At 49.9% G+C, this 21,813-nt stretch overlaps 1 protein-coding gene across 3 annotated transcripts in view; it reads right to left on the reverse strand.

Moving 5' to 3' along the window:
- Farp1 (FERM, ARH/RhoGEF and pleckstrin domain protein 1) overlaps positions 1 to 21,813 on the reverse strand; it is a 276,756-nt gene that overhangs the window by 61,576 nt on the left and 193,367 nt on the right. For all 3 annotated transcript variants that reach the window (XM_028868230.2, XM_028868231.2, XM_028868229.2), the window contains exons 4-6: positions 13,204 to 13,246; positions 8,953 to 9,031; positions 662 to 759 (exon numbers count right to left, since the gene is read on the reverse strand). In XM_028868230.2, coding sequence (XP_028724063.1) covers positions 662 to 759; positions 8,953 to 9,031; positions 13,204 to 13,246 — 220 coding nt within the window. The remainder of the gene's footprint in view (positions 1 to 661; positions 760 to 8,952; positions 9,032 to 13,203; positions 13,247 to 21,813) is intronic.

The raw sequence follows: 21,813 nt of genomic DNA on the forward strand, positions 1-21,813 counted from the left end.
CGACTGGGCAAGCCTGAAATGAGGCCATCAGGGCAGTGAAGACTAAACTCTGAATGCCCAGGGACTGAAGTTCAGGCTTCTCAACCCGGAGCAAACTCTTTTCCACCCTGATTAGGATGTGGTCAGTGAAGGGTCAGGTTGCCTCTGGCAGCAGGGTTAACATGCACCCAGGTCTCTTCCAGGTCACTTGGTTGTGGCCCTCCTCAAAGGCAATGGCTGCCCGTGTGCAGAATAAACTTGCTTCCTGAGCGTTCCCCTCTGTGAATTACTTGGGGCAGAAGTGAAAACTGCATCAGTTTTGTGTCCTAACACTAATGATGACTATTCAGTGATGACTACTAAGTCCAAGAACAGGACAAAGTGGATTTGGTACACCTGTCCCGTGTTCATCCAAGCTTCTCCTTTGAGACAACTGAGATAACACTGTATATCTGTCCTTAAAAAAAAATCTAGTATCACCAGAACACAGAGGTTCTGTTTGTAATGTTTGAGGCTATCCCGTTAAATGAAGTTAGTGTCTCTGTTCTACCAGGGGCATCCACGGTAACAGCAAAAATGACACAGATATTCTTAACCATGTTTCTGTGCGCAAGTGACTCCTCCTCAATCAGACCACGGTGTGATTCCAACAGGATTCTCAAAGGAACTGGAAAGAACTTACATTGTACGATGTGTGAGATCAAGAGGGCAGCGCTGGTGTCATTACATGTCAATCTGCCTTGAGCCAAGTCCTGCTTCACCTGCAGAGCAAACAGGTACCTGGAAAGGTCAACAGAGATGGGGGTCATAAAAAGCAGCTGGAGGGTCAGCAGCCAGAGGCAGCTTCCTCCTGGCGATCTGAACACACAGTGAGAAACTAAAGAAAGGAACATAAAACCAAGTAAAGAGAAAGCCTATAGAACCTGAAGAGCAGCGAAGGGAAGAGGTGAGCTTAGAATTGCTGGTTTTTCACGGAGGCAAGCCCTCATAAACACCTTGTATCAGAAGGGGCCTTGAAGGGGCCTCCCAAGCCAACTCTGTGACAACTTGACCACAACAAGAATGACTAACATAAACTGAAACATACTGAATTACGTTTATGAATAAATTACGAATGAAAATTCATGAGTCCACAGTGATTAGGGGTTGGTGAAGAACAAAAAAATTTAATGTAGCTACTCACGATCTGCTCATAGAGCTCCCTAGCCAAAGAAGGTCAGTGACCGGTGCATCGGTGGCATGACAGTAGGGGGGTTGATCTGAAGCCTGCTTGTCAGGAGGGAACTTGTACCCAGCACTGCAAACATGGCCAAAAGCTTACGGCCTGAGGAACCATGGGTCCTAGCAGGGAAGCTACTACTGTTGCCTCACTAAATGGATGTGTCATAAAAATGTTTTCTAAATATTTGTGTTTATACGCATAGTTCCTCTCAGCCTTGACCAGAGAAGCCTCTTCCTTCAGCGGGCAGCAATGCAGAGATTCATAGCTGGTCAAAATGATGAAAATGAGTGGCCACTGAGTGCTCACCCTAAACAGGACGCAGGCGACGCCACAGAAGAGGGGCCAAACGAGCTGGAGGAGGAGGAGGAGGAGGAGGAGGAGGAAGAGGAGGAGGAGGAGGAGGAGGAGGAGGAGGGCTGTGAAATACTGAGATTTGGACACGGCATGGCTTTTGCATTAATGAACTACCCACTCACTGTGACTATTGCTACCTGTACAAGGTCAAGCCGGAAAATCCAGTCAACATCTCAGTAGGCAGTACTAATTGGATTCAGTGACTTACAAAAAAAAGAAAAAAAGCCAAGCCCCAACAACAACCCCCAAGAGGACTTGAGGTGGGAAGAGGTATGTGAGAGGCCCTGGGGGAGTACACAGGACGAGCTGGGGTAGATATGATCAAGACACATTGTGTCCGTGTATGAGACTGTCAAAGAATAAATAAAAGATACTCTAAAAATAACAACAACATACACAAATAAATGGTGGCTGAAGGCAAAGAACCATGTATGTGGTCACACTTGTATAGTTTAGGACGGACAAAGGACCCAAGCAGACAGCGAAGTTTGACTTGACAAGACCAGAGAGATAATAAGAGGCCAGAAATCCTCTCTCAACAACCTCTAAAGAAATCCATGCTGGCAAGAATTGTCAACTGGTACAAAAATCATTTAGGAAGCCACATGTTCTGAGAGAGTCTGAAGAGACATTATTTTCCAATGGAAAGATCAGAATGTTACCTCCTCATTCTAATGAATAATCTTAGCATTGTTATGAAGCTTTGCCTTGGATATCACTCTATATAAATACAACACTGATGGCCAGTGACCAGGCAGGAAGTATAGGCGGGACAAAGAGAGAGGAGAATTGGGGAAACAGGAAGAAGGAGGAGAGACACTGCAGCCACCGCCAGGACAAGCAGCATGTAAAGACACCAGTAAGCCACCAGCCACGTGGCAAGGTATAGATTTATAGAAATGGGTTAATTTAAGATATAAGAACAGTTAGCAAGAAGCCTGCCACGGCCATACAGTTTATAAGTGATATAAGCGTCTGAGTGATTATTTTATATGTGGATTGTGGGACTGCGGGGCTTGGTGGGACCTGGAGAGAAGCCCTCCAGCAACAAAGCTTATAACATATAACTGAGAATAGATTCTGGTAAAAATTGACTGACTGTGCCCAAAGAGCCTTTGGAACAAATTTCCAGTTCTTAAGACTATACGAGTTTGGAAGAATAAGCAAAACACACCAAGAGGAAGCAACATGACAGATCCAGGAGGCACAGAATTTTGTGGTGGGAAAGCAGCATCACTCGGAAAGCTGAAGACCTGTGCTGGATAGAGAGAGGCCCAGGACGAGTGGCCACCAGCAGAACCAGTCACCAAGTCGGAGTCCTACTTCCTTTTTTCTTTCCCCTGAGACAGCGTCTCACTATGGCCTCAGATGGCCTGGAATTTACTATGTAGACAAGGCTGGCCTTGAACTCACGGATATCTGCCTGCCTCTGCCTCCCAAGTGCTAAGATTAAAGGTTTGTACCACTACCCAGTGAGTCTTAATTTAGAAAACACATACATAAGAACAGTCAGGGGAAAGTTGGGAAATTTGAGTTTGATGAAGGTAATACATAATATGAAAAGTACATGTATACATATAAAAACATCAGAAAGGATACCATGCTAATGTGATATATAAGAGGGATAAACTATTCCTATGCTCTTAGTCTTGATTAAATGTTCTGCTTTCTATAATGTACAGTTCTTACTTTGGAAAAAAAAGATTGCTTTATTATATTTTTATGGTGTTGGAGTGGGACCTCAGGTCTCACCGATGCTAGTGTGGTGGTTTGGAAGAGAATGGCCGCCAGAGGCTCAGACGTTTGAACGCTTGGTTATCAGTTCCTGGTGCTGCCGGGGAGGTTTAGGAGGTGAGGCCTTGGGGAAGAAGTATGCCACTGGGGGTGGGCTTTGAGAGCGTAACGACTACTGACATTTCAAGTTCCCCATTTTGGCTTCCTGCTTGTGCTTCAAGATGGGAGCTCTCAGCTTGCTGCTCACCACCACCTGCCGCCTGCAGCCTCTGCTCGGCCATCATGGCCTCTAACCGTCTGGAACCACAAACTCTTGGCTCTAAGTTGCCTCCGCCATGGTGCTTTGTCACAGCAATGGAAAAGCGACCAATGCACAAGGCTGGTGCTCTGCTACTGAACGACACGCTAATTAATCCTCAGATAAGAAAAAGGCCACCAACAGCACCAACTACCTAGATTTCCATAGAACTGGATGGTATACGATAGGGAGTCTAGAGGGTATACCGATAATACACCATGGACGATGGACTATTCCAAACCCGCAGTCACGTGGACAACTCCGGACAAACTCAGGGTGTGTGTGTGTGTGTGTGTGGGTCTCTATTGCTCCCTCATTCACACACACAAAACAAACAAACAGGGATGCCCCAAATGACACAAATATGGAAAAGGGACTTGGGTTGCTGGACTGATGGGTAGGAGGGCAGTAAGAGGGGGCGGGACAGTCAGAATGCATATTATACACAAGTATGAAATGGTCAAAGGAATTTACCAGATAAGATAATCCACGGGGAGGAAGTAACTGTAACAATTCAACAAAAAATAACAACCGATCTTGTTTAAATTGCTTAAGACATTTCATTATTAACAACTAAAAATGCAAAAAATAGAATAAAAAAAGAATCCAAAAAAAGGTGGTAACTGCATGGGTAGAAAATGAAACCACAGCTCTGGAGACCCAGTAGCTGACAAGTGGGGTCTTCACAAGCGTCCGTCTGTCCTCCCTTCAGGCGTGTCCTATCTGTGTGTGCTCCACCCCCTGCCTCCCGCCTCTCACTAGAAAATCAAAGGGAAGAAAAGCAGGGAACATCAAACGGCCTGTTCCTGAGCACAGGGACTCCTGGGGAAGGGTTGGCCTCATCTTTCTGGATCAGGCAGTGGTGACTGCTCACTGAACACTTTCCAGAGCTTCGTGCCTTAATGCTGACCCATATTGTAGTTCACTTTCCAACAATGTTTCAAAGCATTGCACTTTGAATAATTTATCAACTCAAACACAAGGTCCTGTGTGTCTACAGAGAAGTGTTTGGGGACATATTTCTGGCCAGAGTCTAACAGGTTTTGTGGGTACTGGGTGACAATCCCAATAGGGCCGCGTGACAACAGAGGTCCTTGGAAGTGTATACATGTATGTGGTGGGCACGCGTTTTTCTGAAGGCTCTAAGAACTTGTCACCTTCTAGCTATGCTTAGTCTCTGTTGCCAGGCTGGGGTAACAAGAGAGACAGCTTCCTCGGACTGACACCATGGCCTTTCCTAAGCACACCAGCTCTAAACAGAACGCACTGGCTGTTCTTGCTGTCAGAGACTTAGCAACACCTCTGGGGCTATAAATGGAAGCAATTCCAATCAAGCCCGCGGGAGCCAGGGCTAACTCTTACTCAGTAAGAACTAAATTCAGCTAAATGGTGATAACAATAACACAAAATGCTTCCAATGGAATGGGCTGTGTCCCGGATAGTGAGACAGGAATGACCAGAGGGCTTTTTGCTTTTGGAGTCTTCATGCCCACATCACACATACAAGCCCCTGCTTCAAAACTCTGTTTGCAATGCATTGATGGTTTATTTCATTTGGAAAGTCTTAACAGTCTTCCTAGTCTAAGTAAAATTAATTTAGTCTTCCTGTCAGCCAACGGGAACTTTTGCAGGCAGTCTGCGACAGAATTCTGGTAGACTCTTTTGGCTGAGAAGAGGAAGTGGTCCTACTGAAGATAGACAGACACACAGAGAGACGGGCAAAGCAGAGCTGGGTGTGGTGTGGCGTGGAGAGATGGCTCAGTGGTTAGGAGTGCATGCTGCTCCAGCAGAGGCCTTGGGTCCAAGTGCCAGCAGCCACAGAGCATCTCACAACCATCTCAAGTTCCAGTTTCAGGGGATCTGATGTCTGCCCCTGGCCTCCCAGGGCACTGGGCACACATGTGGCAAGACGTTCATACAGGCAAAATGCTTACCTATCTTTAAATGACAGAAAAAAGAAAAGCCAGGAATTCTTATTCAAAGAGCCTCTGGCTACTGTTTTCAACATGTACCCCCAAATCAGGTCTTTTCTCTTCTAGAAGCCTGGGTGCTAGTGTCCACACAACTGACTCCACAGTTCAATAAACAGAAAGGAATCCCGCTTCCTGTTGAGAGCAACATGCAACTTAATCTTCTCTCTATAAAAATGCTATTCTTGGAGGCCCCACATCCTAACTGCAAAGCTAGACTGACTGACATCCTACTAACAGCAGAGGCTTTGCTATATCCTGGGCTCCTGGCCACATGCCCCTCCCCCAAAGCTCTAACAGCCTTCCTCACCATCCAGCACAGGCAAGTGTCTAAAGTCTCAGTAGTTGCCATCATGGTGTTTCTCCTTATGTGGGAATTTGAGGGTGTGGGAGTCTCAAAACAGTGGGTCCCCAAGATGTCAAACTGTGTTGACAGTGATGGAGATTTATAGAAATCTCAGATCAATTTTGTTCAGTATCAAGCCAAAAGAATGGGATTTCTGGAAAATATCCTTAAAATATTGGTTCATAGCCGGGCGGTGGTGGCGCACGCCTTTAATCCCAGCACTCGGGAGGCAGAGCCAGGCGGATGTCTGTGAGTTCGAGGCCAGCCTGGTCTCCAAAGTGAGTTCCAGGAAAGGCGCAAAGCTACACAGAGAAACCCTGTCTCGAAAAACCAAAAAAAAAAAAAAAAAAAAAAAAAAAAAAAAAAAATTGGTTCATGTTGGGAACCAAAAACAAAAGCAGAAAACAAAACCTGTGGCATCCATCCAGCAGAGATCATGTAGCTTAGAGGGTTTATAAGTCTTGACAGATAAGTTGGCAAAACAAACAAACAAACAAACAAACAAACAAACAGAAAACCACCCCTCCAAAAAAACCCCAAAACAAAAACAAAGAAAAACCCAAAACAACCACAAAAAAACCAACACAAAAGGCATACTTGGCCTAATTAATGGTAACAAGATTACAGACTTTTAGAATAAAGATCAAAACATAATATCCAAAAACCTGAAACTCTAAAGACAATGATACATTAAAATCAAAAAGAGGCGAAATGACGGTAAAGAATTTCTGATGGGAAAGAGAGATTCCTGCCTCTGATTTTCAAAGCAGGAAAGGGGCCCAGGGACTGACAGACGGGCAAAGCGCGCTGCCAGCCGACTCCAGCTGGGACTGGCTTTATTTCAGCCTGTGTTCCTGCCCTAGAAACCGGGAGATGGGAAGCCTGGTGAAGACACCGCACAGGGCTCTGTGGTTGGCATCTTGTGACTCAGTTCTCAGCCCCGGCTGGTGCTCCTCAACCAAAGTCTATCCACCGTAGTTCCCAGGTGGCTGGTGGCTTCGGCTTGCTCAGGGCGCTTTCAACTGCTTCACTCGTTTGCGGATGCTGGAGTAGATGGGGGTAACTCATTCATAAAACCTGAGTTAGTGGGAAAGCCTTTGTTTATACCTCTCTGTGGAAATCTAAGACACATATGTGGTGTCCTCCTTGAAACAGCCACGTGATGGGTCACAGGCGCTTCAAATGTCGTCTGTCCAGAGCCAGCCCTGACTTCCTGCCTCTCCGGATGTGCCACTGCCCTTTCACCCTTGCTCTCCTGTTTTAGTAACCGCCAGTACAGCCCACTCAGTTGCTCAAAAATCTAAGTGCCCGTCTGCTTTGCTAAGACTCCACCTCTGACTCAGCACCATGCCGGGGTCTGCAGCTCCACACATTCCAAACACGACCACTTCTCTGCTCCTAACTCATCACCGTGCTGGGGGCCGCAGCTCCCCACATTCCAAACACGACCACTTCTTGGTACGTTCACCGCTTCCAGCGTCTCTTTGATCAAAGCCATCACACAGATGGACACGCTAACTGCTTGCTCACTGGATCCCATGAGACTTTCAGCCCACACTCCAGCATCCCCAGGGCGGCTTGTTTTTCAATAGTACCTATCACTGGGACGCATTCTCACCTCCATGTTTATGCCCCATATCCCTGCCTCTTTGGCCATCAAGTATTTGAATGTACAGTGTTTGTTCCCGCCATGGGCACTGTGCTTTTTCTTCTGTGAAGTTCCTACTCAGAAAACAATTCATATTCTCACACCACATCCTCGAGATGAACCCAGACCTAGCAACCTAATGTCACAGACTGTTTCCTATCACATCATTCTACTTGGATGACCTCAAGAGCATTTGTGGATGTCGGATATTTTGTTGTGTGTGTAATCACTTTCCATTTTCAGGAGACACAAGACTTAACTTTTCATCATTATGTTTCCAGAACACAGAACAAGGCTTTGACTACAGAGCACACGCAATAAATACTCGTAAGTAAATCACGTCTCTACCTCTTTGATAAATGAATGTCGATCACTCCAGACCCTGTGCTCTGTACTCTGAGTGATGAGGAAGGCGTGGTGGCCTTGGTTTTAATAAGTCATAGCTTGAAAGGCACACGTGATGAGAACTGGGCCGGCCAGACTGGTACAGCAGAGGGGGCGAGTGGGAAGGGGGCAGGTGGGAAGGGGGCAGGTGGGAAGGGGGCGAGTGGGAAGGGGGCGAGTGGGAAGGGGCGAGTGGGAAGGGGGCAAGTGGGAAGGGGGGCGAGTGGGAAGGGGGCGAGTGGGAAGGGGCAAGTGGGAAGGGGGCAGGTGGGAAGGGGGCAAGTGGGAAGGGGGCAGGTGGGAAGGGGGCAGGTGGGAAGGGGGCAAGTGGGAAGGGGCAGGTGGGAAGGGGGCAGGTGGGAAGGGGGCAAGTGGGAAGGGGGCAGGTGGGAAGGGGGCAAGTGGGAGGGGGGGAGTAGGAAGGGGGAAGGTGGGAAGGGCTTATGCTGCTGTCAGCGCCGCTCTAGGACGGCTGCCTGCTCTGTCCCACACTGCAAATGAGCAGGAGCATGGACAGAGGAGACAGAGATGATGACGACCATGAGGATGATGATGACCCTGAGATGGCCGTGAGGATGGTGATGACGATGAGGATGAACATTTATAACGACCTACTGGATTCTAGTCACTCTGTGTGTAAAACTCTTAAAATAACTCTGGGTGAGGAAGTTTACTGTCTGGATTACTGGGGATTCAGTCAATAGTGGCAGAGAATGAAGTGACTTCACAGCCACAGCCGGCATGTAGCCACATCACACCTGACCCAATGACAAGACTTTGTCAAATTCACCTACCCATAGCAGCAAAGAAGATGCATCTCTAACTTTTTTAAATCCCCTCCACACCCTGTGTGTGTGTGTGTGTGTGTGTGTGTTCGTGTCATTTCTTGACTAAACTGCTAAGCATGGAAGAGATGTGATCAAATAAACATTACAGCAATGTTTAGTCGATTAGAAATTAGTGTTCGCTTTCCCGCTATACACTACAGTGAAAAATGTCCAGACGACAGCTACTAACCTTGTGAGTTCTTCTTGGAGTTGCGTGTGGTCAGGTGGGAAGAATTTCACCACGAATTTAACAACAACATGCTTTGGCCCTGAAAAGAACAACGAAAACCATTAAGGTGTGTACTGATCAGTGTTTCCCAAGTCACCAAAGAGACCTTTGGAGGCTCATCATTGTTGCTCCGCGGTTCCCAGAGTCCGGCCACCACCACCCAGCCATCCAGAACGGCCACAGCTGCTAACTAACGCACACATCTTCAGACAGAAAATCAGTGTTCTAAGAAAGGACTGACATGAATTCTGCACACATTCAACAGCTCCACCGTTTCCTCTGGAGCTAAGTTACACTGGGGAGTTTACACTAGTCAGCGGGGTTTCACCAGATGTTTGTGGTTGTTGTTTGTTTTAAGCAGGGGCTTACTATGGATCTCCCACAAGCTTCAAACTCATGGAGATCTGCCTGCCTGACTCTCGATGACCGGGGTCAAAGGCAAATGCCACCACACCTTGCAGGCCAGCCCCCTTTCTCCACGGGCAGCCTCAGGTCATCTGACACGGTTTAGGGTATGCAGCTGTCTACAGCGCATGGCTTTATCATTTGTTTCTAGCTCCTGAGCCCTGAGGAGGAAACACAAAAGCACTGGGCTCTGCCTAGGCGGTCAAGGGCCTTCACTCTCTCACGCAAATTTCCAAGGAACTGGGACAGAGTCAGGAAGTCCCTGCGGCCTGGAGGGAGACTATGGCAGAGGACTTCAGAGTTAAGGCAGAAAGCCAAACAAATTATAACGTAGTGATCTGCAATGTGAGTGAGACTCTGAAATAAGTCTCAGAGAGGCTGCCCTCCGGAACCACAGCGACACCAGGTACGGCTGTCCATGACATGATGGGAGCCAGGGGCGTGACGGGATTGAGGGGTGTGACGGGAGCGAGGGGCCTGACGGGAGCCAGGGGCATGACGGGATTGAGGGGTGTGACGGGAGCGAGGGGCCTGACGGGAGCCAGGGGCATGACGGGATTGAGGGGTGTGACGGGAGCGAGGGGCGTGACGGGAGGGAGGGGCGTGACGGGAGCGAGGGGTGTGACGGGAGCGAGGGGCGCGGCGGGAGCGAGGGGCGCGACGGGAGCGAGGGGCGCGAGGGGAGCGAGGGGCGCGGCGGGAGGGAGGGGCGTGACGGGAGCCAGGGGCCTGACGGGAGGGAGGGGCGTGACGGGAGCGAGGGGTGTGACGGGAGCGAGGGGCGCGAGGGGAGCGAGGGGCGCGGCGGGAGCGAGGGGTGTGACGGGAGCCAGGGGCCTGACGGGAGGGAGGGGCGTGACGGGAGCGAGGGGTGTGACGGGAGCCAGGGGCCTGACGGGAGGGAGGGCGTGACGGGAGGGAGGGGCGTGACGGGAGGGAGGGGCGTGACGGGAGCGAGGGCGCGGCGGGAGGGAGGGGCCTGACGGGAGCGAGGGGCGTGGCGGGAGGGAGGGGCCTGACGGGAGGGAGGGGCGTGACGGGAGCGAGGGGCGCGGCGGGAGCGAGGGGCGTGGCAGGAGGGAGGTGACGGGAGCGAGGGGCGTGGCGGGAGGGGCGTGACGGGAGGGAGGGGCGTGACGGGAGGGAGGGGCGTGGCGGGAGGGGCGTGACGGGAGGGAGGGCGTGGCGGGAGCGAGGGGCGTGGCAGGAGGGAGGTGACGGGAGCGAGGGGCGTGGCGGGAGGGGCGTGATGGGAGGGAGGGGCGTGATGGGAGGGAGGGGCCTGACGGGAGGGAGGGGCGTGGCGGGAGGGGCGTGACGGGAGGGAGGGGCGTGACGGGAGGGAGGGGCGTGATGGGAGGGAGGGGCGTGGCGGGAGGGAGGGGTGTGGCGGGAGGGAGGGGCGTGGCGGGAGGGAGGGGCGTGGCGGGAGCGAGGGGCGTGGCGGGAGGGAGGGGCGTCGCAGGAGCGAGGGGCGTGGCGGGAGGGAGGTGACGGGAGCGAGGGCGTGGCGGGAGGGAGGGGCGTGGCGGGAGCGAGGGCGTGGCGGGAGGGAGGGGCGTGGCGGGAGGGAGGGCGTCGCAGGAGCGAGGGGCGTGGCGGGAGGGAGTGACGGGAGCGAGGGGCGTGGCGGGAGGGAGGGGCGTGGCGGGAGCGAGAGGCGTGGCGGGAGGGAGGGGCGTGGCGGGAGGGAGGGGCGTGGCGGGAGGGAGGGGCGTCGCAGGAGCGAGGGGCAGGCTGGCAAACAAGTTCTAGACGGCTGAGGTGCTGTCCTAGCTCCACGGAATCCAAATTTTACCAGCAGTGCTTATTACAAAACTAGAAAGTGCCCTTCTATGTTTTGCACTAAACACGCACATACATACACACACAGTGCACACACACGCACGTACACACACCGCGCGCGCACACACGCACGCACACGCACGCACACACACGCGCGCACACACGCACGCACACACACGCGCGCACACACGCACGTACACACCACACGCGCGCACACACGCACGCACACACACACACCACACACGCACGCACACACACCGCACGCACACGCGCGCGCACACACACACCGCACGCACACATACACGATTTCAGGACACAATTTTGCAGTCACATGTCAAGTTTAGAAAGAAAGAGAAATAGCAGATACTCTAAAGTGAAGATGTTGGCCATGTACAAAAAGTTATGAAGAAAGAGCAAGGTATGGAGCCTGAGGGGATGGTTCAGTGGTTAAGGGCACTGGCTGCTCTTTCAGAGGACCTGGGTTCCATTCCCAGCACCCACAGCACTCACAACTAACCATTCCCCGGGGATCTGGTGCCCTCTTCTGGCCTCCTTGAGCATTGCATGCGGCTAGTGTACAGACACACACAAAACACTTTACACATACTTTTGTTTTTCTTTTTAAAGTCAACACAGAGATGCTGTTGCTAAGGATCTTGAGATACTCCCAACTTAACTCTAACCTGAGGGGACACGGTGGCACAAGCCGTGAGAGTGTGAGGCCAGCCTGGTGTGTAGGGAGAGGGGTGCGCTGCACGAGGGGAGAGAGAATGTGCACCCTCTCACGTCAGTCAGACCTTGAGCACAGAACAACCATGTGGGATGAGATCAGGTCCAAAGGAACCCAGGGCCGGGAAAAAATCTCTGTTGCCAACACCAAGGGATGGCTCTGTCACACAGAGCCCATCACAGCACACAGAGGAGACACACGGCTGACACCCCTGATCCAGTTACGACCTCACAACCATGGATGCTGTGCCACCACAAGGGGGCCCCTCGTGAATCACTACAAAGGTACCTGACCATCTTCCGGATTCGTGGAGAGAAGCATGAACATTCTAGGTCCTCTGCTCCCTGCACTGGTCAATCACGGGGGGCTGTTCTCAGCAGTGTGTCCCCCAACTCCCCTCACTGTGTCCCAGAAACAGTAAGGGAATAGGCCTCTCACTATTTAGTGTGAGTCACTGCTTAATTTAACTGACTGGAGATGAGCGTCAATTTCAACGGCCCCACAGACCATGCTGCATCTTTACAGCCACAGCCACAGCTAAGGGTGGCCTGGAGGAGGTGTTTCTTACTCAGAGATGGTGAGCTAGGGCGTGGGGCCAGGGTAATGGAAGCCTGCAGCTCTGGTCTCATCCACTTGATCCGGGCCATTTGGGATGACTTTAAGAACACAGCTTATCTCAAAGCAGTGAGAATGATAAGTTGGTGCTCAGGCTGGGAGGAGAGTGAAAAGCAGGCTTCCTCTTTCCTGTTGTTTCCAGGGCCCTCTTAATCTCTTCAAATATGCAGGCTGGACTCACATTAGAGCTCTGCTTGCCGATCAGATACACACACACACACACACACACACACACACACACACACACACACACACACACAATTAAGTACTTTTTCCTCAAACAAAACTAGCATTCTGATTTCATAGGCTTTGAAGAGGGAGACTAGAAACCCTCAAATCTAGTTTATGAATAGCAGGCTCCACCCTTCCCTGAGAACACACAGTAAAGCAGCAAACAGCACAGATGAGACAGGCTGAGTGATTCCGAGGCTTACTGGCAAGCATTAGTCACTAATCAAGATGGTATCTGACTTTCCAGGCAAGGTTTTTACTCCCAAAGCATTCTGTGTGAAAACGGCAGGCGTCAGTGTTCTAATGGTCCCTGGGTTCGTGGGGTGACAAGTGTCACAAGGAGAAAAGAATCCGTGCCTCTAGTGTTTGGTGTCACAGACAGACAGACAGACAGACAGACACCTCCTCATGGGAGTCCCCACGGTGAGCAGGAAGGAGCTACTTACTTCGAATCTGTTTTGCGATGGGTTTCAGGAGGTCCAGCCACACCTGGGGAGGGAAGAGCAGACGGAGAGGCAACTTCAGTGCAAAGTGCAGGTTCTGAGACCGTTTTAGACCACGGAAACGAAACACTTTTAGAATCTCTGATTGTGAGCATCTTTTTCCTCTAGAATATTTTACACTGCTACCTCCTTTAAAACTTTTCTATTTTATTATTTTCTGCGTATGGGTATTTTGCCTGCACATCTGTCTGTGCGCAAAATACATGCATTGCTCCTTGACGTCAGAAGAGGGGGTTGGATCCCTAGGACTGGGGTTATACGCGGTTGTGAGCCATCATGTGTGTGCTGGATGCTGAACCCAGGTCCTCTGGAAGAGGGCCACCGCTCCAGCCGCTGCTAGTTCCTTTTATATAATCTGCAGATTCTATGTCTGAACTTTACAATTAAAACCCTTTTAAGGGGCTGTGGCTCAGCCGTTAAGAGCACTGGTTAAGAGCACTGGCTGCTCTTCTAAAGGACCTGGGTTCAAGCAACACACACATGGTTACTCACAACCATCAATAACTCCAGTTCCAGGGGACCTGACACCACTTCTGGCCTCTATGTGTATTACATGGATGTGGTACACTTACATACATGTAGGCAAAACACTTATATACATAGGACACATGTGTATAAACACCCTTCCTTTTTTTTTTTTTTTGGTTTTTTGAGACAGGGTTTCTCTGTGTAGTTTTTGGTGCCTGTCCTGGATCTCACTCTGTAGACCAGGCTGGCCTCGAACTCACAGAGATCTGCTTGGCTCTGCCTCCCGAGTGCTGGGATCAAAGGCGTGCGCCACCACCGCTGCCCGGCTAAACACCCTCTCTTAAGTGCAGATGAACAGCTGACGGGGTGGACAGTGCCTTCAACAGTGGAACGCTTGCTTAGTAGACACGAGGCTCAGAGCAATGCAAAAAAAAAACTAAAGAACCAAAAACTAAGAAAATTTCGGGGCTGCTGAGAGGCTTAGCAGCTAGGGACTCCAGAGGACCCAAGTGCAGTTCCCAGCACCATGCCAGGCCGCTGTCAGTCCAGCTCCAGGGAATCTGATGTCTGGAGCCTCTGTGGGCACCTGCACTCACATGCACATACCCACATGCAGATACACAGCTGCACAAATGAAAAAAGAATAATAAAAATGAACATTTAAAAAACTAAGACATTTCTACTCTTATTTGTCCTTTTATCTTATTTACCTATTTAGAAAACATGAACAAATGAGTGATTAATGAATGATCACATGGTTACTTGTAGCTGGGGAGTTTCTCTCCAGCTCCCACCAAGCCCGTTAGTTAAGTTTTCTAGGTACACATAGCTATATTTCAGATAGACAGGTAATCTTCAAATACTTCAAAGACCTACAGAATATGGCATTTAAAATGTTTTAAAATTTTAGACTTTCTGGACAGTGAGACATGTCTGCTCCTGGCAGAACCAATTTACTTCAGAGAGGAGGATGGGCATTGAAGACACTCCACATGGAGTTTATCTTCTTGACAAAAATAGCCATTTGGGCAAGAAACTGTTCTTGCCTGGACTGCTTGATTGACTGGACATGCAGGACCCATAGGAAGGTGACCACTGAACTTTGCTTGGCAAAATGGTCCTTCAGTTTCCTTCTTCAGAGAGGAAACTGCCAGACATTCTACAGGACACAGAGAGAAGTGGCTGAGAGACTCTAGGCCTGTGGGCTGAAGACAGATGCCCCAACTTTACAAAAGAACTTTGAATGACTGTCCAGGCTGTCAGCTGTCTCTGTCTACCCTGCAAGACTCCCGAAAGTTGCTTGCATCCTTCTTCCATTTCTCAGGTAATATTATATCCTTCTGAGGTCTTTGATGTAGTTGAAGACTAGATAGTTATAATTTCCTTAGTTATGATAAAAGATAAGTTAGATATGAAACCTTAGACTTACAAATATAGGATAGATAGGATATCATCTTTAATTTTGCCAAATACAAATAGACTAGATATTATGACTATAATTCTTGCTTGATAACTGTTTTGTTATATGTAATTGTACTATGTGAAAGTTAAAACCTTCATTTTTGAAAAAAAAAAGGAAAGTGCTGTGGATATTGCTCTATTTAAATAAAATGCTGATTGGCCAGTAGCCAGGCAGGAAGTATAGGCGGGACAAGCAGAGAAGACAATTCTGGGAACAGGAAGGCTGAGTGAGGAGATGCTGCCAGCCACTGCCATGAGTACCAACATGTATGTAAGATACGGTAAGCCACAAGCCATGTGGCAAGGTATAGATTTATAGAAATGGGTTAATTTAAGATATAAGAACTAGATAACAAGAAGCCTGCCACAGCCATACAGTTTATAATCAATATAAGTCACTGTGTGTTTACTCGGTTGGGTCTGAGCGGCTGCAGGACTGGCGGGTGAGAGAGATTTGTCCTGACTCTGGGCCAGGCAGGACTGGAGAAAACTTCAGCTACAGTTATTAGCTGAGTGAAATATCCATGCTTCTTTGAGAAAGGAAATCCATACACAGAATAGGAACTCCTTGAGAGACAATAAAGGGGATAAGTATTTACAGACTACCATACATCACATCACATGGTACCTAAAGTTATCTACCTCTCAAAGCAAATCAATGGATTCTTGTTATCCAGGAGAGAAATCTGAGCCATACATGGTACATAATTTGTCCCAGGTGCCCCAACCAGAACTCAAAGCGGCAGACTGAACTGGGTTCACCCACCCCCACATTCCAGCTCCTTCTCACCTGCACGCTCCTTGCATGGAGTTCAAATCAGAGAAAAAAAAAACAGCTGGCCTCATTAATAAAACATAAGTTAAGGACACAATCCCATTTGATGTATTCTTTTTGAAAAACTCTCCTTGAACTGCCGGTCAGTTGAAAGGGATTCTCTCTCTATATAGGACAGAAACAAGGTTAAAACTCCCATGGTGAAAAGAAAGGTTAGAAAAACAGAGAAGCCGCCTGTAGAAAATGATGTCAAGACTGACAGGTATTTGCAAAGAGAAAATTTCAAAGGCAAAGAAGAAAATGCGGACACAGGGGAATGATTTGTGCTGGAAATGCAAATCAAAACAATGTCACCTCAAACAAAGAGATACATGACGTGTGCAGTATGTGTGCGTGCGCGTGTGCGTGCGTGCGTGCGTGTGTGTGTGTGTGTGTGTGTGTGTGTGTGTGTGGTAGTCACTGAGGATGGCCAGGGCACAGGGAGGCATCACCTTATTCCTATTGCCAGGTGGATGTTGGGTACTGCTCTCCTGGAGCTGTTCCAGAAGGCATTCTGAAGGTGTCCCTTTGAATCTCCCGCCATCGAGTCATCCATGTCTGAAAATCACCCATTTACGCACACAAAAATGTGTATCTAAAGAGTGCTAATTTTAACATTTTTATGACTGAATTTTTTTTAACAATAGCCTAAATAAAACAAGTAAATGGAATGTACATCTACATGATGCATTACCAGGTAGGCGTTAAGAATTATGGTCTTGATAGTTTATGTTTGTTTGAAGCAGTCGCCCTCTGTAGGTCTGGCCAGCATTCACTATGTAGCCTCGGGTGGGCGCATGAACAGAACAAGGCTGTTATCACAGAAGGAGGTTGGTGTAAAGCAGGAAGTTTGGTTCCTATTGTATCAGGCAGGCAGACAGGCTCCTTATCTAAAACCATGGAATTTATTGGTAAGCTTGGACAGCTGAAGGAAGACACAAGACACCAAGATTTCTGCTGTAGGCCTCTGGCTAGCTGCTGATGTCATCCCTAGACAGGAAGTCCTAGGAAAGGGCCAGGGACGCAAGGACCTAGGAATGCTCCTAGATCATCCAAGGATCGGTGGGAAACGGGAGGAGGTGTGTGTGTGGAGCTCAGGAGGCTGACAGCTGATTTCTCATTTGGAATTTGCTCTGTTGACTCCACACCTGTGGCACCTTGAGAGCAGGCACCAATGAACACCTCTGATACCTGTCTCAAGCCATCTGAGCTGCTGAAACAAAATGCCACAGGCTGGATGGCTTATAAACAACAGAAACTGACACCTCATAATTCTAGAGGCTGGGAAGTCCCAGAGGAGGCCCGAGTCCTGGTCACGGTATCTTTTAGCTGTACGCTCACATAGAAGAGGGGGTGACACAGCCCAGCGCCCTTGGTCCTCCCTCAGGCGCCACCTCTTTCTGAGATAGGATATTACTATGCAACTCTGTCTCGACTGGAACTCGATATGCAGACCAGACTGGTCTTGAACTCAGAGGTCTGCCCAGTCTCTGCCTCCTGAGTGCTAGGATTAAAGGCATGCGCCACCACACCAGACTCCTGTGACCTCTTTTAAATGGACCCTACTCCATCCACAAGGGCTCCGCCCACGTGACCAAACCAGCTCTCAGAAGCCCTGCCTCCTTACACTATGGACTTGTGGCACGTGAACTCTGTGAACCAGGGAATGGCAGTGTTTCCAGACGGACAGACATGACAGCTGTCAAACCAGAGGCGTTTGCCAGCACACCCGGGAGTCTCTCAGTTCAGCGGTGGCCTGGAAGTCCAGTGGGCAGGGAAGGGATGTGAGCTTTCCCGAGTCTCCACTGGGAGGATACAGAATGAAAACTAGGATGACAATAGAAAAGACTCAGGTAAGACTTGCTAGGAGGAGGGTCGAAAACACAGGCAAGAGGAGCTGGGAGACCTCGGTGGGTATGAAGAGAAGAAGCCCAGGACACTGGTGTGGACCAGAAAGAACAGTTTGTATGCTGTAAGAGAGGAAGACATGTCCAAGGCAGACCCAGGGAAGTGATATTCCTAAGTCTGTGTGTCACTCTGCTTCCCTATGAAGTGAGAGGATCCAAGGCTCAGGGGTGAATGCTCCCAACAGTCATATAGTGTGAGAGAGAGCGATTTAACCTGGGACCCTTCTGGGGATCCCCACACGAACCCTGTGGCCCTCAGTCTCTGTAGCTACACTGAGGACCCGTCACCAAGAGTTCTCTTGCTGCTGGTACTCACAGAACATGCCCAAACTTCTGCAAAGGGCAGATCTACCAATGCCAGCAAGGGAGCCGCCAATTTTATGAATTGTTTCTAAACATCCCTCTCTGTTTTTGGCATTTCTCTGGAAAACATCAAATGCACATGGTGGTTTGAGCCAAACCGAGCACGTGGTTTTATAGCGTACAGGTCTGTGAACATGAGCTCCAAAGATTAATCAGGCTTGGGCTGAGGAGCCCTGAAGTTAACATCAAAGCATCAATCATAGTCCAGCTGAGCCAGCCAGGGGAGAGGCCAGTCTAGCACGCAGCAGCTGAGGGAGACAGCCTCCCCTACTGTCTCAGTTAGGGTTGCTATTGCTGTGAAGAGACAGAATGACCACGGCAACTTTTATAAAGGAAAACATTTAACTGGGGCTGGCTTGCAGTTCAGAGGTTCAGTCCATTATCCTCATGGCAGGAAGCATGGTGGCAAGCAGGCAGACACGGTGCTGGGGAAGGAGCTGAGAGACCTACATCTGGATCCACAGGCAGCGGGGAGAGACTGTGAGACACTGGGTCTAGCTTGAACATCTGAAACCTTAAATCCTGCCCTCAGTGACATGCTTCCTCAAAACAAAGCCACACCTACAATGCCAGAGCTCCTAACAACGCCAGCTCCTACGAGCCTATGGGGCCGTTTTCTTTCAAACCACCACACCTATGAGGCAGGACCTGAGCTCTGGTGGATGGATGAGCCAGGAGCATCCAAAATTAAAGGAAAGCAGGGAAAGTGATGTCCTGGACGCTCTTTACTAAATAAAGTATAGAGAGCCGGACTCAGTTACCAGACAGGTCCCAGGAGCCCATGCAGAGCTGAGCCATGCCGCCCAGGTTCACACTCCTAACTGCCCTCTCCGTGGGTCTCCAGAGGCTGACACCTGGGACACCCTGACCTACCTCCCATGTGCCTGGCCCTCTCTGAAATCAGTATGCTGCCTCTGGGGCATGTCCGCAAGCCCACAGGGCTGACTGGGAGAGAATGTGGTTCCAACCAGAGTGGGCTTCTGCCTACCACACTCCTAGCCTGTGGGACTCGGAGGAACTTACGGAGTTGAACATCTTTGCTTATTGAGATCTGAAGCCCTGTTGCTTTAGTTTTCTGGGCTGTGGGGACCAAATTCCCTGGTCAGGGGTTAGGGTTTAAACAACAGAATCTACTTCCTCACAGCTTGGCTTGTTTTTGCCAGAGAAGTCTCCTCGGCTCACAGGTGGCTGCCACCCATTGTGACCTTCTGTGTCCACCCTCAGAGGGACACCGAAGTCAGACCGGATTGGGGTCTACACTCATGACCTCAATTCAACCCAGTCACCTTTTTCAAGATCATGTCCCCAAATGACACTCCCAGGCCGAGGCTCTGGATGTTGGGCACCAGAACGTCAGCAAACAAATTCAGCTAAGGGTTCTGCAGTTCAGTTCAGAATGGCTTCGAGCCCATCTTCCTTGGCTTGCCCGTATTTCAGTCAGTTCTCAATTTCTCTCCAAATCTGTCTTGTCTCTAAGGTTCCTTTCCCACGTTGGAAAGTGTGCACTGAACGAATATTCTGTGGTGAGAAGTGCTTTCACACTCAGTGTCAAAGTGGGGGAGGACAGGGGAGATGGGGTGGGGTGAGGGAGGGTGAGGTGAGGTAGGGGGAGGGGAGGGTGGGGGAGGGAGGGGAGGGAGGGGGAGGTGAGGTGAGGTGGGGTGAGGGAGGGGGAGGAAGGGGGAGGTCAGGTGAGGGAGGACAGGGGAGGTGGGGTGGGGTGAGGGAGGGAGGGTGAGGTGAGGTAGGGGGAGGGGAGAGGAGGTCAGGTGGGGGAGGGAGGGTGAGGTGAGGTGGGGTGAGAAGAGGGGAGGGGGGTGAGGAGGTGGGGAGGGGGAGGGAGGGGGAGGGAGGGTGAGGAGAGGCAGAGGGAGAGAGGCCCATCACCATCGTTGGCACTGTCTTTGCAGGCCATGGGAAGAGTGTGAGCTCTCGGTGGGGGTCACGGAAGAGACAACCAGTGTGCCCACTGTGCCACCAGGCCCTGGGCATCTCATTTAACGTCCAGAACAGCACAGTTGCCTTGGCCAAGTGTGTGAGTGAGTGCGTGCGTGCGTGCGTGCGTGTGTGTGTGTGTGTGTGTGTATTTATTGTCTTTTCTGGAGCATAAAAGGCTTCCTTCTCATGTCTCAATGTAAGCTCATCTCTCTGTCATCCTGTATTGTGTGTATATATGTGTGAACACACACACACACACACACACACACACACACAGAGGGGTGAGTGTGCATCTGTGTATGGGGAGACCAGAGACAACATCAGTTGTCTTCCTCTAGCATTCTCCACCCACCCCCCTTTTTGAGATAGGGTCTTTCACGGAAGGAATCTAGAGCTCACCGATTTGCCTAGACCGACGGTCCCCCATCCCCCCCCCCTCCTCAGGCTGGAGTCCCCGACATACTCAGCTGCTCCTGGTTTCCACACAGGTGCCGCAGCTCCAAACTCGGGTCCTCATGCTGTGTGACAGGCACTTGACCGTGGGCATCTCCATCCCTCACTGTCTTCTTACTTAGCACTTTTCATGCCTACAAGCACGCAACTTCTTCTAAAACGCACAGGTAACACACCCACAAACGCCTCCTCTAGTCTGAAGTGCTGTTTAAGAATAGAAACTGCGCCGGGCGGTGGTGGCGCACGCCTTTAATCCCAGCACTCGGGAGGCAGAGCCAGGCGGATCTCTGTGAGTTCGAGGCCAGCCTGGGCTACCAAGTGAGTTCCAGGAAAAGGCGCAAAGCTACACAGAGAAACCCTGTCTCGAAAAACCAAAAAAAAAAAAAAGAATAGAAACTGCATGCTACTCTGAACTTCCTTCATCACCTACGGCATACACAGGAAACATAAAATCTGTGTGATGGAAACTCATCTAAAGTCTAGAATTCACCGTCACACATTAGGGCGCCAATCTTGGAAATTCTCAGAGCAGAGTACTATAAAGTAGACAGTTACCAAAAAGGAGGGGCTGGAAGGGCTGCAGAGCCACCCTTGAGTGGGAGGAGAGGAGTCAAGAGCAGGAAAGCCTACGGGAACATACTAGAGGTAACAGTATCTGGCTCACAGGAAGCCAGGAATAGCGTAGACTCCCACCAGCCAGTCTAGAAAATCCCATGACTTGGTGGGCCTCCAGGCAGTCATGAGGAGACAGGCTTTAGTAGCTGAGAATAAATACTTTAGAGCAGACTTCAGCATCCCACCTAACCAGCTTTAGAGTTTAAGTGTAAAAGGTGCAAACAGTTTCCAAGTAACTGCACCCCAGAACAAGCTCAACAGAACACACAGAAGACAAAGATAGCCAGCACCCCACAGTGCAAGTTCACAGTATCTAGTGTTCAACTAGCAACCAAAGCCACCAGATACAGAACACAGAAAAAGAAGGCCTGAAGGAAAAACTCAAATAAAAACTAACCTAGAACTAAGAGATACAGAGGCACTGGAGAAAAATACGACCACAATTTCTAGACCTATCCACTTAAAACACTGAGATGTAGAAGATGTAAAAAGCCCAAGCTAAACTCTTAGAGGAAGAGGTTGTGAGAGGTTAAA

Source organism: Peromyscus leucopus, chromosome 9 (assembly GCF_004664715.2).
Source record: "Peromyscus leucopus breed LL Stock chromosome 9, UCI_PerLeu_2.1, whole genome shotgun sequence".
NCBI lineage: Eukaryota > Metazoa > Chordata > Mammalia > Rodentia > Cricetidae > Peromyscus > Peromyscus leucopus.